Source organism: Bos grunniens, chromosome X, assembly GCF_055505025.1.
Source record: "Bos grunniens cultivar Pamir isolate PY7600 chromosome X, Bosgru_T2T1.0, whole genome shotgun sequence".
Lineage (NCBI taxonomy): Eukaryota > Metazoa > Chordata > Mammalia > Artiodactyla > Bovidae > Bos > Bos grunniens.
This window is the reverse complement of record NC_141194.1, coordinates 122,733,705-122,749,195: the sequence shown is the minus strand read 5'-3', so window position 1 is coordinate 122,749,195 and position 15,491 is coordinate 122,733,705. Positions and strand designations below refer to the sequence as shown.

At 39.4% G+C, this 15,491-nt stretch overlaps 1 protein-coding gene across 3 annotated transcripts in view; it reads right to left on the bottom strand.

Moving 5' to 3' along the window:
* The window catches only part of FGF13 (fibroblast growth factor 13), a 542,346-nt gene that overhangs the window by 211,170 nt on the left and 315,685 nt on the right, over positions 1-15,491 (bottom strand). For 2 of the 3 annotated variants that reach the window (XM_086386532.1, XM_086386530.1), the window contains one exon: positions 7,905-8,072. The exons of the other annotated variant lie outside the window; for it this stretch is intronic. In XM_086386532.1, the coding sequence (XP_086242658.1) occupies positions 7,905-8,034 (130 nt within the window). In that variant the 5' untranslated portion in view covers positions 8,035-8,072. The remainder of the gene's footprint in view (positions 1-7,904; positions 8,073-15,491) is intronic. 3 annotated transcript variants of the gene reach the window in all.

Here is a 15,491-nt window from a genome sequence, read left to right as displayed (position 1 = left end):
CACTATTATTTAAAAGGTCCTCAGATAATTCAAGGGTGGAGTCAAGGTTGAGAATCACTGAAATAATCTAAGCAATATTACTGAAAGTAGGGTCCACAGCCTTAGTGCTGACCCATGAACTTGTCATTAGGCACATTTCTGTTTAGTTCAGCTGACACTATTTTTCACAGCAAGATAACAATACTTTCTTTAGTTGATGTATAGTTGATTTACAATGTTGTGTTAGTTTCTAATGTACAGGAAAGTGATTCAGTTTTATAAATATATATGTATGTATATATATGTATATGTATGTATGTATATATACATATATATGTATATGTATGTATGTATACATACATATATATGTATATGTGTGTATGTGTGTATGTATGTATGTATATACATGGGCTTCCCAGGTGACTCAGTGATAAAGAGTCTGCCTGCCAATGCAGGAGATGCAGATTCCATCCCTGGGTCCGGAAGATCCCCTGGATGAGGAAATGGCAACCTACTCTAGTATTCTTGCCTGGAAAATTCCATGGACAGAGGAATCTGGCAGGCTACAGTCCATGGGTAGCAAAGAAGTGGACACAACTGAGTGATTAAGTATGCACGTATGCATGTATATACACACACACCTATATATACATATACTTTTTCATATTCTTTCCATTATGATTTATTGCAAGATATTTAATATAGTTCCTTGTGCTATACAGTAAGATCTTGATTTTTATCCATTCTATATATAATAGTTTGCAGCTACAAATCCCAAAGTCCTAATTTATCCCACCCCATCCTTCCCCTTTAGTAACCTTAAGTTTGTTTTCTATGTCTATGGGTCCGTTTCTGTTTTGTACATACATTCACGTGCATCATAATTTAGATTCCACATATAAGTGATATCATACGATATTTGTCTTTTTCTGACTTCCTTCACTTAGGATGATAATCTCTAGGTGCATCTATGCTGCTGCAAATGGCACATTTTCATTCCTTTTTATGGCTGAGTAGTATTCTATTGTATACATATATACCACATCTTCTTTATCCAGCCCTTGTAAGTTGCATTGTTTGCAAATAATTTCTCCCAGCCTTTAGGTTACATTTTTACTTTGTTTATGGTTTCCTTTGCTATGCAAAGGCTTCTAAGTTTGATTGCTGCTGCTGCTAAGTCGCTTCAGTCGTGTCCGACTCTGTGCAACCCCATAGACGGCAGCCCACCAGGCTCCCTCATCCCTGGGATTCTCCAGGCAAGAACACTGGAGTGGGTTGCCATTTCAGTTAGGTTCCGTTTATTTTTGCTTTTATATCTACTGCCTTGGTAGACTGACCTAAGAAAACATTACTACAATTTATGTCAGAATGTTTGGCCTATGTTCCATACTGGGAACTTTGTTGTGTCATGTCTTATATTTAAGTCTTTAAGCCATTTTGAATTTATTTTTGTGCAGGGTGTGAAGGAGTGCTCTAACTTCATTGATTTACACGCAGAAAGACAGCAATACTTTCTTGATAAAACAAACAGTGCATTGACTTACATTCTGGCACAAGCTCGTCATCTTATCACTGACTGGTAACAAACAATTTCAGACCCAGTCCTGAACCATGGACCACACTTGGAGTAGCACTTTCCTAAAGATAGCAGGTGGGGGTCAGAGAAAAAGGGACCGGCATTCATCTTTAAAAGTGTGTTACTTGTCAAAGCTGAGCTTTGATGGGAACACACTGCTTAGTGGAGCCACCAAGGCATTTCCCAAAGCATACTTTTAGGATGTTACTATGTATTACGAACAAAAATGATTTGGTACCTGAAAGATGCGGTTTACCACTTAACTGCCCAAAGTGAGACAAATTACTCTCCTATGCAGGATGACTCTCTAAGAGAGATATGGAATTCAACAAACACGTATGGGATCACAGAATCTTTCTTTTCACAAAGCCATATGATTAGTAGTTCATAAAACATAATTTGGAAAATAGTGATACAGTTATTATTTAAGAACCTGCAAAAGAGAGTATAGTTAATTCTACATTCTCTTCAACCAGGCAAGCAAGTTATCATTTAAAACAAAAGAGTGAAAATTGGAGCTGACACAGCAGCCCATGTGGTGCATCTCTGCAAAGGCGGACCCCTAGACCTTAGGGTTGGGCTTGACTTGGTAAAACAGCTCAAAGTCATCCAGGCTATGCCTTTCTGGGGATGGTCCACAGTCTACCTACAGTCATACCATGCCAGGTCAGAAATGCAGATTTGCTTCAGTGGTTTATTAACCGACTGTGGAAAGGAAAAACCCAAAAGGTGTTGCTGAGACATCAGAGCACCAGAAGCATGCTGGCAACACAAACCTTGATGGAACAGCTTTGAAGAGGGCAGTGCTGCATGGATGGAGACCTTCCAGATTTTTTTCAAGGATCAGCATCTAGATTTTGACTTTGTTTTAAAATCAAAATCACCACCATTGTTCATCCAGTAGACCTTTCTGGGCACGTTCCCAGGGCAGTGTTCCTTTAAATATAAATACTTAAAGTGGACCATCTGTGTTGGTTTCACAAAGGAGAAATATCTGCTTCCAATGTTAAGTGAGGAAAACTTCAGTCAAGAGAGTCCTGAAGGAGAGATTACTTCTTAGGAACCCTCACCACTGCCTCGACAGGAACACCGAGGCTCGAGGGAGAAGGAAGGCCTGTTGCTTTAAAAAGTGAATCATCAAATCATGAGTGGTTGTTTGTTTCTACCGGAAAAGCCAGCCTGGAGACTGAGTTGAGATGCATGCATCTAATAAGAGAATAATAAATGCCCATCCTGACCTGAAATTGAATTATTGGCTGTTATGTATACTTCCTTGATCAAATTATGAGTTTTCCAGAGAGTAGAAACTATCCCCCAAACATGACTTAATGCTGTGCTTGCTGCCATAAGGAGGGGAAATAGGAGAGAAGAGAGACTGTGTTTCAGTGCCATTACTAGCTTCCCAATCTTGTTAGGAGATAACAAGTTGTCTTCTAAGAAATAGCTGACAAGCAACCAAGAGAAATACACTTGATCAGTATATGGGGAAAGGATAATGTTTATTCATTACTAAACAACAAGGCTTTCAAATTTGGGGCTTTTAATTTGATTTTGATATGGACCAATATTTTAACTTTTCTTGTGACTGCAATTAAGCTGCCATTGGCTTCAATGAGCAAAGAAACCTCTCTGAGTTGTTTTGTCATCCTTCACATCATAAATCAAAGGAAAAGTGACCACAAATGAGTTATTTTGAAATTTAAAGATTCAGAATAAAATCTTTTATTGCTTCAGAGTCACATAAACATATGGCCCCATGTTTTTCTAATCAAATAGGAATAGCCCTAAATTCTTACATTCAAGGGGACAGATATTGAACCCAATTATACCGTTTCTGCCAGTCAAGACATTTTCCAATATCAAGCATCAGAGGTGATTTAGTTTTATTGAACTATGAATTCAAATAGTATTAGACCCATTCTTCTCAAAAGGCAAATTAGTAGGAATATGAGGAAGACACACAACAGGAGACATCAGAGTTGAAGAAAAGGTGAGGATGAAAATAAAAACAATTCTCTTGACACTTTCCTAAATATTCTTCTACCTCCTTTCTCTCCTACCATTTAGGCAAGACTGATATTTATGGTGACATATTCTCTCTCTGGGATAAGGAAACCAAGGCATTATCAGAGTAACAGACATTGTACTTGTTACAAATATGCCCCCTTAACATTTGGCACATAATTTTGCTTTCTTTTGGTTGGTGAAAGCTGCCATACTTCATCACCGGTCTAGAGCACAGACTCTCTTCTCCTCCAACCAAAGTCACTATGCTTGGATGCCTCTCTGGATAAAAAGGTTACAGATGTCCTAAGGGGAGTGGAATATATATATATATTATATTAAATATATATTAAATAATATATATTTATATTAATAATATATATTAATAATATATATTAAATATATATTAAATATATATATATATTTATATAACTTTAAAAAAAATTCACATGAAAACAGGACTGTAGGAAGGAGGCCAGACATTTGATTAAGATGGTGACAAATCATTGAACTTTGTGATATTTTCCTATGTTGCCTGAACTCCTTCAAATTTGCTATTGTAATCAGATTTTCAATCCCACAAGTATGTGCAGGTAATCTGTGATTTATTTCTCTCTGCCGATTTTCAACATTATCTACTTGTAAGCCTGTATACCTTGATGTGATTCTTCTGAACAATCTTCAAGCATCAGTAACAGACCAGTGACTCGAATTTAGGAAGCAACAACTATACTGGTAATAGATAGGCATTCAGAAGGTACTCTAAATCAGTGATTTTATTGGGGCAGACATGACAATGAAAGAAAAAATGAGGGAAAGAATAAAGCTGTAATGATTATACTTTCTTTTGCCAAAAGGCTCCTGGGACAGTAAAAAAAAGATTTTGGTAAACATCTCAGCTCTCCAAGTGGCTTTCTTATAACAAAGACCATAGCTGGTCCTGGGCCAAAATTAGACTCTCAAACACTTGTGTGTGCTTCTTCAGCCAAATTCCAGTATAAGATTACATCATAAGTGGTTTTTATGGAAATAATCACATCACTGAAAATCACAAGTATTTGGAAACAGACTAAAGCATTTATTTTGGAATCGGCTGTTCAGAAATAGAAACCTGTTTCTGGCAAAGTGTAATCTGTCCTAAGGATATCCTGAAAAGCCAATGAGGTATTTCAGGCCTTCTGTGTATTATTTTACATGAATTCTGAAGGCCTTGGAAACAATGCAAAAATGTCTTTCAAAAGACAGACGGTGGTGAACAATTGCTATCTGTACCAAATCTCAGGTGATTATAAATTATGGAAATAACTTGGCCTTTACAAAAACATCACCAACCAAAAGAAACACCAAGACTTTGTCTATAATAATGCAAAATAGTTGACAGATTTTATCAATTCAGTAAAGAAGCAGAAAACTAATTCCAGCTTTATCATAATATATATAAACCTCTTTGACTTAATTTAATCATTTGTAAGACTTTTCCAACTCTAATTTATATTCTACCACCACCACCATCCCCCACCACTACCCTGGCCAAATTTCAATGAATGTTTCATTCTTTACTTGAGGGCTCCACACACACACAGTCTCATTAGAAGAGGTCACATGAGCAGCTTGGCATTGCACAGATCAATCAGGCTAACCATGCTGCCCACTGACTTCACCTGCAGTGGAAATGGTGGGCATCCACAGTCAAGGTCAATTAATGTTTCATGCTTTGGAAGAGAGGCCATGAAAGGACCTCTCTCTTCAAAATGCCTCACATGAGAATAAAATGTTTCAAGGTATGGACATAGTTGAGAATTGAGATTCTATCCATTTTTAATAAAGAGATCTCTTATTTATACTCATTATAATAAAATGTTATAGCAACCGGAAGAGAGAACTGAAGACAGGACCTTACAACACTTAAAAATCAGTCTTGCAAAAATCTTCCAGGTGGCCAGAATGACCACTGAACCATTCTAAACCCACAGTTACTTCACCTCCCAGCAATGACGAGTTTCTGGCCTTCGAGATCCTACATGAAGTAAGCATGTTAATTTCATAGCATTGTTTCCTTATTTATCCAAGGTCTCTTCCGTGGCATGTTTTCTTTCACCCCCATCTAAGGTCTTCGGGATCCTGTTAATTTGTACAGAGATCAAGTATATTCATTGCAATGTTTGGGATCACCATTAGCTTCGGAGTCCTTGTTTAAAGGTGATGAAGTAAAATTGTAAATAGTATCACAATGTCATCCCAGAAAACCTCTCATGTGTCTAATACTATTTATAAATAATTCTTACAAATGAAGAGGGAAGTATTAGCTTCACTATTCCAGAGGACCTGGCAGGACGGCAAGACTAAGGAAAATCTTCAATCTGAAAGAAGACAATGCCCATCATCAAAGCACACAAGAGAAAGGATGACAGCCACATTTAACACAAGGACAGCCAAAATAAAAAGTATCCAAACCTTGTATAAGAGAGCTCAACTGATACCCATTCTGTAAAGAATTCTTCATATTTGAAAACATTCATAATAGTATTCATGATACATTCCAGATATTTTGAAAACTAATAGATCCTGTCTAAACTATATACAATAAGAGAATGGGTGGGTCTTAAATTTAGTTATTCAACTGTCTTTTTTTGAATCTGAGAATTGTTAAAACAATTTGAGGTAAGTTTCTAACCAAATTCTTGACTAAATTTAACCAACTGCTTCTTAAATGGCTTATTATACTTACTCAAACCAATCTTTGTGTTTCAGGATAATGTACAATTAGAAAAAAAAAGTATAGTATCTGTTAATACAGACACACACATTTGTAAGAATATAATTATATAAGAAATAGTGTATTTCTATAATATAGGTACTGTTTTGTGCATGCAAATATATATACGGTACACAAACATCACTGGCTGAAATTTTTTGTTTCAGTGAAGCATAAAATCAAGTTAGTATCTTCTCTACAAAACCACCAAAATTTTGTCTTACTCGTAAAGGGCCACCATTTATATTTCCAGATGAATAACTGTTCACATCAGAACTCCTATGCAAAGTGGACAGCTTGCATACCAAAGTATGAAGTAGAAAACAAATACAAATGCTGTATTCTACAGGTCAAATAGAGTTAAGCATAGAAAATGTACACTCGTCATTTTCTGCCAAAGAACATTTGAAGCTCTGCGTGGAAGGGCAGAAAAGGGGGAGACTTTGAGATATGAAAATCTGCTTCCAAAACTACAGATTGGAGTCAATTGGGAATAATTTCCTCAAACACCAAACTTTGAACAGACCTGTGCAACAGAAAGACAGTTGTACTGGAAACCCCATAATGTTGCCAAAAGGGCAACTTGAAATAGGAACAAGGGCATTTCTAGAAATCGTACCAGAAACAGTTATGCAAAAGTGTATACCGACTGCCAAAGGACTGGTTGAATTCTGTCACCTCTGACATCATTCATTGCTAAACTGCATGGATGGCATTTGATCTGGGAGGGAACTCAAGTTGTTATACAATAAGTACTTAATTAGCATACACAGTATACCTCTCCATTGTCATTTTGGAAATCAAAACATACACAGATGGCAAAACGTTTACCACATTTGTGATGTGAAAACTGATCGTATTTGATATATGCCAAAAAGTTGGGGAAAAAATGAATGCATACGCTTTCTGCAGAGACAAGGAACTTTTGAGATACATTTGTAGTACGGATTGCAATGAATACCTTATTGACCTCAGTTCAAGTACCAGCGAGTAGAGTTTTCCAAACCTGTACTTGAGCTGCAAAGAAAAACAAACTACTCATCGTTTCCTTGAGGCATGCATTTCACTATGGCAAAGCGCACCAGGCGTGCATGACAGGGGAATCTGGGCCTGCTTCAGCCAACTGAGTAGACCATGAGCATTCTTCGAACACAAGGCAGGAGGCTTTATGGAGTGGAGAAGAGGGAGAAAATTTGGAACCATCGTCTGATGATTTCATTTTGGAAGGGCCATTCCTCAGCCGACTGCTGCTTCAGGAAGGCGAGGTGATGGGACCAGACTCGGCCAGATGTTGGCTACGGGAGCAAGCAACTTTAGCAGCCAAAACGGGGCAGTGTCATGACACCAGCTGAACACGTGTCAGCTGCGAGAAGCAGGAAGATGCTGCGCGCTGGGCCAGAGCTGACTGTATTATACAGCGTCCCATCTGAGGCTGCATAAGACACTCACTGGCTAGCTTACGGGGCCTCGGAACGATGTCAGGAGCCGCACAACACACAGCACACCAGAGGGCAATGCACAGTCAGAAAGAAAGAGAAAGAAAGAAGAATGAGAGGAAACAAGCAAGACACGCGTCCGTCGTGCACAAACCTTCGGGCTCTGTGTGTTCTTTGTGGTGGACTTGCTTCAGCGGGCAGCAGAAGATTTCGTGACACTTAGCACGAAAGGGGGACTCTTTTTTCTTTAATTCCGCAGATTGGATGGAATCTTGCCGTAACATAATGTATTCCTGTGTGCCAGGGGGGGCGTCATCCAGAACTGTGGTCACCACATAACAAAATGAACTCAAGTTAGAGCTTCAGGAAAGCAGGGAAACGTCTTACATCAACTCTACTCCCGGGGGAGACTATAGAAACAACAGTCCCATGAAAAGTTTCCAAGAAAAGCATTGCATTGCTTGGGGGTTTTCTTTTGAGGGGCTTAGTTTGCTAATATGAATCGTTTACTCAGCTATACATACCTTGATAGCTAGTACTGAGTTGGCCAAAAAGTTCCATCGGATTTTTTTCCAGCCAAAGGTGAGAAAAACCCAGATGAACTTTGTGGCCATCACAATATACTGAGCATTTAAGGGTTAGATCGTCGGGATGAGCAATAAAACATGTTAATACCAATAACCATATTGTATCTAAATAAACACTGTGGAAAGCGACATGTTTCAACTTGAGGTACAATATAAATATTTACAGGCGAAAATGGCTAATTTCCACAAAATTTTCAGTGTATTCGTTTACATTTTCTTCCTGGGTCTGCTCCTGGTGAGGGCCTGGCTTTCATGCACTATGTACAGAGTTGGACAAAAGAATTCACTTTGTGTTTCCCAAAGAGAACTGGGGCCATGACAAGTAACCTTCACATATTCGAAATCCCCTAATAAAGTGAACATATTCCAGTCAAGAGCCTAATAATCAACACTGGATCAAAGACCTACCTTGAATTGTAGCACTGCAGGGCCTGATTCACTTTTGGCCTCAGATATGAGGCCCCTCTCAGATTTCTAGGCCCTTTGTGCATTTTCCTAAGGAATACAGTGAATTTCTAGTGTTTGTTCCCTGCTAAAACAAGGTGTCTGCTTTCACCTGGTCCACTGCAACATTGTTTTTCCTGATAACTACCCACCAAAGAGTGTGCAAATTTGATCTGGGTCTGCAGAAACAGGGCATTGACCTCAGAATGGATTTTTTTTTCACACTTTTCCAGTGAGGTCATCCCATTTTACCAGGAGTGAGTCAGTACCCCTAAAGTTATGATTAACAATGGACTGACTCATCCTACTACCTCAAATGCATAACTCTTAACATGCCTTGAGAAACACTGGGTACCAGCTGCAAACTTCCTATGGGGAGAACAATTCTATGATGCTTGTAAAATATCACCAGCTTATGGCTGACAGTGGATGGGATCTCATGCTTCCACATTTGGCACAACATTCTCAGCTCACTGGCTAGGATCTTAACAGACTTTTAAGAACTTTCTTTCACATTGGAATGAAGATGGCATGAAAACCAGCATAACCTGGAAATTAGTATTATGAGTTGAGAACAAGTTCTTGATAGACTGGCTGTGTGTGGAGTTGTTGTCTTCCTTTATAAGTAATTAAATTATGCAAGAAGGTGATGAATATTTTAGTCACTTCTCTTTCTATTTTCCTCTAGTGCTCAGCAGTAGTAATCAAAAATATTACATAGACAGACCACCACAGCCTTTTCTGAAAGAGAGTTCCCTTCATCTACTAGGAATGTGACTGCAACTTCTTAGAATCTGGTTGCTGAATGCACATCTTTGGTAGCAACAGCTGCTATTCAGACCATTGGCAACCATTTCCTGCCATGAGCAGATAGTTATGATAATATATACATGTATCAAATTCTAGCATCACAGATGAAGGTAAGTTCTAGTTTGACCATACAAAATATTTAAGGAAAACCTCCGAAACTTAGAACTCAAAAACAAAACAAAACAAAACAAAAAAAACCCCATGATTATACAGAAGCTGAGAAATCCCATTTTCATGCATTGTATATAAGAAACACATTTTAAGATCAGAAGAGAATTGGAGGATTAAAAAGAAAAGAACAACTTTTGGATAATACATAGAGAGCTTATTGTTCAGAAGTACATGATAAACACCAGTAAATTGTTTTCCATTTTCATTTTTCGATACCAAAAATGACATCACAAATGGGCATCTCTGGAGATTAATGGCACAAAAGCCTTTGGCTGACTCTTTAGCCATCAGCTTTAACCAGCTGGTCATTAATTCCCACAAAAAGCCTTGTACTTCCATCATTATTGTTTAATTAGATACAACTAGTATCTGTAACATACAACAAAATTCTAATGAAAGAGCCCCACTGACTGATATAAGAACCAGACCCCAAATTCATCATCATGGGGAAAGCAGGAAAGTCACAAAAGTGCAACATAATTGCTTTCCACAAAATTCTCTCTCTCCTATTCTTTCCTCAAATTGAATTTAGCAAGTGAAAAAGATGCCAAGATGAGAGCATTTAAGGAGCCATCTGAGTAATGACCGCAGGCAAAGAACATTTCCTTGGAAATTGTGAACATCTGGGAGTTAATGGCTTAGCTTTGCATCCAGGCTGTCTCTACTCAAATGCCCCAAACATAAATCAATTCAGGAAAAACAGAAAAAAATATTAAATCTATTAGCATACCTTGGTGTCATTTTGACACAAGACCTAAAAATATTTTTGACTTTTTAACCAGAAGTGGCAATCTACAGGAAACACCTCATTTCAGTCTATAAAATCTTTGAATGTAAATTCATTTTGATGAAAGATTAAAACTGTTGTATTAATTTATTCCTAGGGCTCCTTCAGGTAGAACAGTGACTGTATGTGCAATTAACAGCAGGAGTGACAGGGAACTTCCCATAAGATCCCAGCACTAAGGCAGGTGAGTACCTTAATTCTACTACCTTAAAAAAAGGATGAGGAGACAATGTGTCCAAAGGGCACAAACTCTAGAAAAGGGAGAGGAGACTTGCAAATAAGTCAGCTCATCGAAACAGGAAAAAAGAATGGAATCTACCTTCCCCTGGCTTAATCCTAGGATTTCTGCTATTCCCCCACTTCTAGTGCATTCCTTCTTGCACACCATTCCAGCCTCTGAAAACCACTCTTGCTTTTGTTCATTGAAACTATTTGTCCACATTTATGCAGTGACTCCTGCTCTTCTTCTCAGTAATGTTTATCCAATCTTGAAGTTTGCATGAAAGACTCCAGTGATTAGGCAGACAATAGATTTACACTAAACCTCTTCCAGTTTCAGAGCTTCAATTTGACTCTTTCAGACAGGTAAGATGGTAAAAGTAGCTCATGGTTGATTTCTGAACTGCAGGACCCAGGTATTGAGAAAGGCCACGAGCCCCATGACAGTAGCAGCCAAGGAGTAGGCCTCTGCCGGGAAATGACACCCACATAGCCAGTGCCCTTGACCTTGATCACATAGGCCACCTACTCAGAATTCCAAAGTCCCACAAGAGTGGTAGAGAGTTGGATGAGAGAAGTGCACACATGCAAATTCACACACCCACAGACATGCAGACACTGACAGGTGGCATACTCAGACACAGGGTGACAATAAGTGACTCTACTGGTGGCAGGATAGTTAAGAGCACAATTTATGGAAGACCTTGTTCCCATTATACAAGGTGTTTATTGACTAACCATTAGGTGGGCAAGCCTACATCCAGGGTTGGTTTCCCAGTAACAGTCCTGGATTGGCAGTAAACCACCCTCATTCTCCTCCAGGCTTCTCAGCAATTCTCAGGGTCAAGGCCATGGTCACGAGTGGGGACAGTCATAGGAAGGGAAGAGAGTTTATATCTAAAGCCAGTGACCTGGTCTATGTTACCCATGTTCACAGAAATAGTGTTCCCATTTCAAACCGGACATAATGCATTGATCTGTAGCAAACCATCTGTGATAAAATGAAAACGTTTGTCATGGTTGCTCAGTGGCTCTGTCATGTCTGACTCTTTGCAACCCCATGGACTGCAACATGCCAGGCCTCCCTGTCCCTCAACATCTCCTAAAGTTTGTCCAAGTTCATGTTCATTGCATCAGTGATGCCATCCATCCATCTCATCCTCTGACACCCTCTTCTCCTTCTGCCCTCAATTGTTCCCAGCAGCAGGGACTTTTCCAATGAGTTGACTATTCACATCAGATGACCAAGATACTGGAGCTTCGGCTTCAGCAAAACTAATTCCAATGTAATATATGTCTTAAATGCATTTTTAATTAAAGAAGTTAACAATCACTTATTCTTTCTATGTTTAGAAACTCAATTTCTAATTTTACCCTGTACTTTAATCAATAAATATAATATTGGCTAGATAAAATACCTACCCAAATATTTAGTAGTATCACAAACACTACACTCTTCCAAGTCATTGCAAACAGAATTTCTTTAGAGATAACTTAATGCAACCCCTTTGTCTTAAAACATAAGGAAAATAAAGCTCAGGAAGGGGAATTGACAAGCCACAAAGCTATTGGAAAAGCCCAGCCTAGAAGCCAGGATTTTAGGGTGTTTACCAGAAAGTCTTAAGTAGTTTCTGGTCGCTTTTCTTTGTACAAACTGATATATTTAAACAGGATCTTTTGTATACCTTAGCTTCAAATATTATCTCTGTCTCCAACGAGGTTTATTGTCTTTATTTAAAGACAGAAAAGCAACCAGAAACAACCTGGGAAACTACTCAGACAATGCCACAAAGGCATCTGGCCCCTGGCCAGGCCACTGTGACTTGTAAGGTGTGCTGATTTCAAGCTGGAAGCAGTTAATAAGCCCTCAGTTATTTGATGACACTGTTTTTTGCCTTTCAGTGAACTCTTTGGAAAGACGACTCAACATACTTAATGAATGATACATGATTTGAAATCAAAGAAAATCTGAGATCACCAGGGCAACAGCAATGAACACAGCCATGGGACTACCAGTCAAAGTTATTGGACATATATTAGTGACTCCAAAAAGCAAATGCTTGAAAGCATCTGTGAAAGTAAAAATAAGGGAAAATACACAGATTATCAAATGTCCTCGAATAATGAAAAAGTCAGTAGGAAACAGAGTAATTAGAGTGATTATTCTTCCTTGTCACTGAGCACCTGTCAAGCAGAAAAGTAAATTCAGCCACAAATGAATTAACTCAAGTCCTCCATTTTGCTTTCTAACTCACTATCTATTGGATGCGTGTGTGCCTGCTAGGTCACTTCACACAGCGTGTCCCACGCTGTGTGACCCTATGGACCGTAGCCTGCCAGGCTCCTCTGTCCATGGGATTCTCCAGGCAAGAATACTGGAGTGGCTTGCCATTCCCTTCTCCAGGGGATCTTCCTGACCCAGGGTTCAAACCCGAGTCTCTTAGGTCTCCTGCACTGGCAGGCAGGTTCTTTACCACTAGCACCACCTGGGAAGCTCCATCTATTGAATACTTACATAAGCTTTACTGCCACACTGGATACTATCAATGGCAAGTTTAAATGTCAATGAATTCTCTGTCTCCATCTGTGCTCAAGCACAGTCATGTCCGACTCTTTGTGTTCCTTTGGACTGTGGCCCGCCAAGCTCTTCTGTTCATGGAATTTTCCAGGCAAGAACACTGGAGTGGGTTGCGATTTCCTCCTTCAGGAGATCTTCCCAACCAAGGGATTGAACCTGCATCTCCTGTGTCTCCTGCAGTGCAGGTGGATTCTTTGCCTGCTAAGCCATTGGGGAAGTCAATGAGTTATTCAGATAATTCACTGAATTGCATTAATCAATACTAATGGTCATTTGGTTTGGCCAAAATAGAAACAACTGAAAATATTTCTAGACATTTCAGTTACCTTCCCCTTTGCAATCTTCCCCAACTTCATGCAGCCTCCTAAGCACTATCCAGTTTTCCTTCAATTTTGTTTCTTCAGGCTGTTTTGCTACTTTCATGGAAGGAAAAAATTCAAAGTCACTATCATGGTGGCCACCCACCTCCAAAATTCTATCACATGTCCATCTTCCTCCACACACTAGATTTACATAGTATCTAAAATATGCCTGAAGACCTTGTATTGTACCTGCTATTCAATATGACACCCCCATTGGCTCTACTCAAATGCCACCTCTTCTGAGATTTCTTTTTAGCCATGTTAAATAGGTTTGCACTCATCACAATCTGTAATTATGTAGGTATTTATGCACATGCCTCTCCTCTGACTCTTCCCACATGAATATAGGATATCTGATGCAGAAACACTATTTGTCTTATTTGTCATTCTATAGGTGGAGTCAGTTATAAAACACACTCAAAGAATTCTTATGAATCAAATGAAAGATGCCCACCTTCACCCAGCCTTATTTCAAAGCAAAGGTAAATAGCTCATTCTAACTCTTCATGAGTTGGTTAGATAGCATCTCTGACTCAATGGATGTGAATTTGAGCAAACTCCAAGAGATAGTGGAGGACAGAGTAGCCTGGCATGCTACAGTCCATCGGGTCACAAAGAGTCAAATATGATTCAGTGACTGAACAATAACAACAACAACAACAACAACAACAACTCTTCATGTCCATATAACACTTTAAGAAATTTATCCTGTCATTTGTTGAGATAGCTTTCTAGACATCATCATAAGCTTTTAGTGAAAAGTGAGATTGATAATTATTTTCTTAGATGTGTCTTTCCTCCACAGCTTGAATGGGAGCTCCTAGAAGACCAGAACCATGTCTCTTTTGGTATCATCTTTGCTTTCCTAATGGCCCACCTACAGTGCTTTGCGCATGGTAACTTTGCACGCACAAACTGAGTCCCTTCTAGGGAGAGTCCTGCCTACCTTGAAGGTGTGTACTAAGAAGAAAGGATCAGAAATGGAAAGAGTTCAGCACATTGCATGGTACCTGGCAGGCACCAGAGTGGCTGCAGTGGAAGAAAGACCATATATGACAGAGATGGAGCCCGTTGAGCACTGTACCAGGATCCCCACCCTTGAGAAACAGCTAAATTCCTGGGTGACCTTTGGAATGGCACATCACATCTCTGAGTCTCAGTTTTCTCATTTCAAAAGTAAGTGACATGGGGACTTCCCTGGTAGTCCAGTGGTTGGGGTTCCAAATTTCCACTTCAGGGGATGTGGGTTTGATCTGTGCAAGATCCCACATGCCAAAGAGTGTGAAAAAATATTAAAAAAAACAAAACAATAATAAGTGATGTGGACCAGGCCAGGCTTTCTCAACATTAGCACTTTGACATCTGGGGCTGGATAATTCCTTGTTCTAAGAGGCTGTTCTATGCGCTGCAAGATGCATAATAGCATCCCTGACCTCTACCTCAGAGATGCTTAGCATCTAGCAAGGACTCAGATGTTCTATTCAGGGGAGTTTGGTTCAGACCAAATAGTGAGAAAGATACACTAGTGAGCACATCAGTCATTCAGGTAAAGAAAGCCCTCAACAAGATGGAAACCACTATAGCTGCACACCAGTGAAGTCCTTACTCGGCTCATGGCAAAGGCCTTCTCTAGTGAGGGATGCCACTGGGCAGCATCGATGGCATTGCACAACGTTAGGGGAGTATGTCCAGGCACGTGCTGAGAATGCATAATAGATGGGGCACAGCGTACCAAAGACCCACCTCAAATGGAGACAAGAAGCAAGAAGAGAAGGTGGGCAAC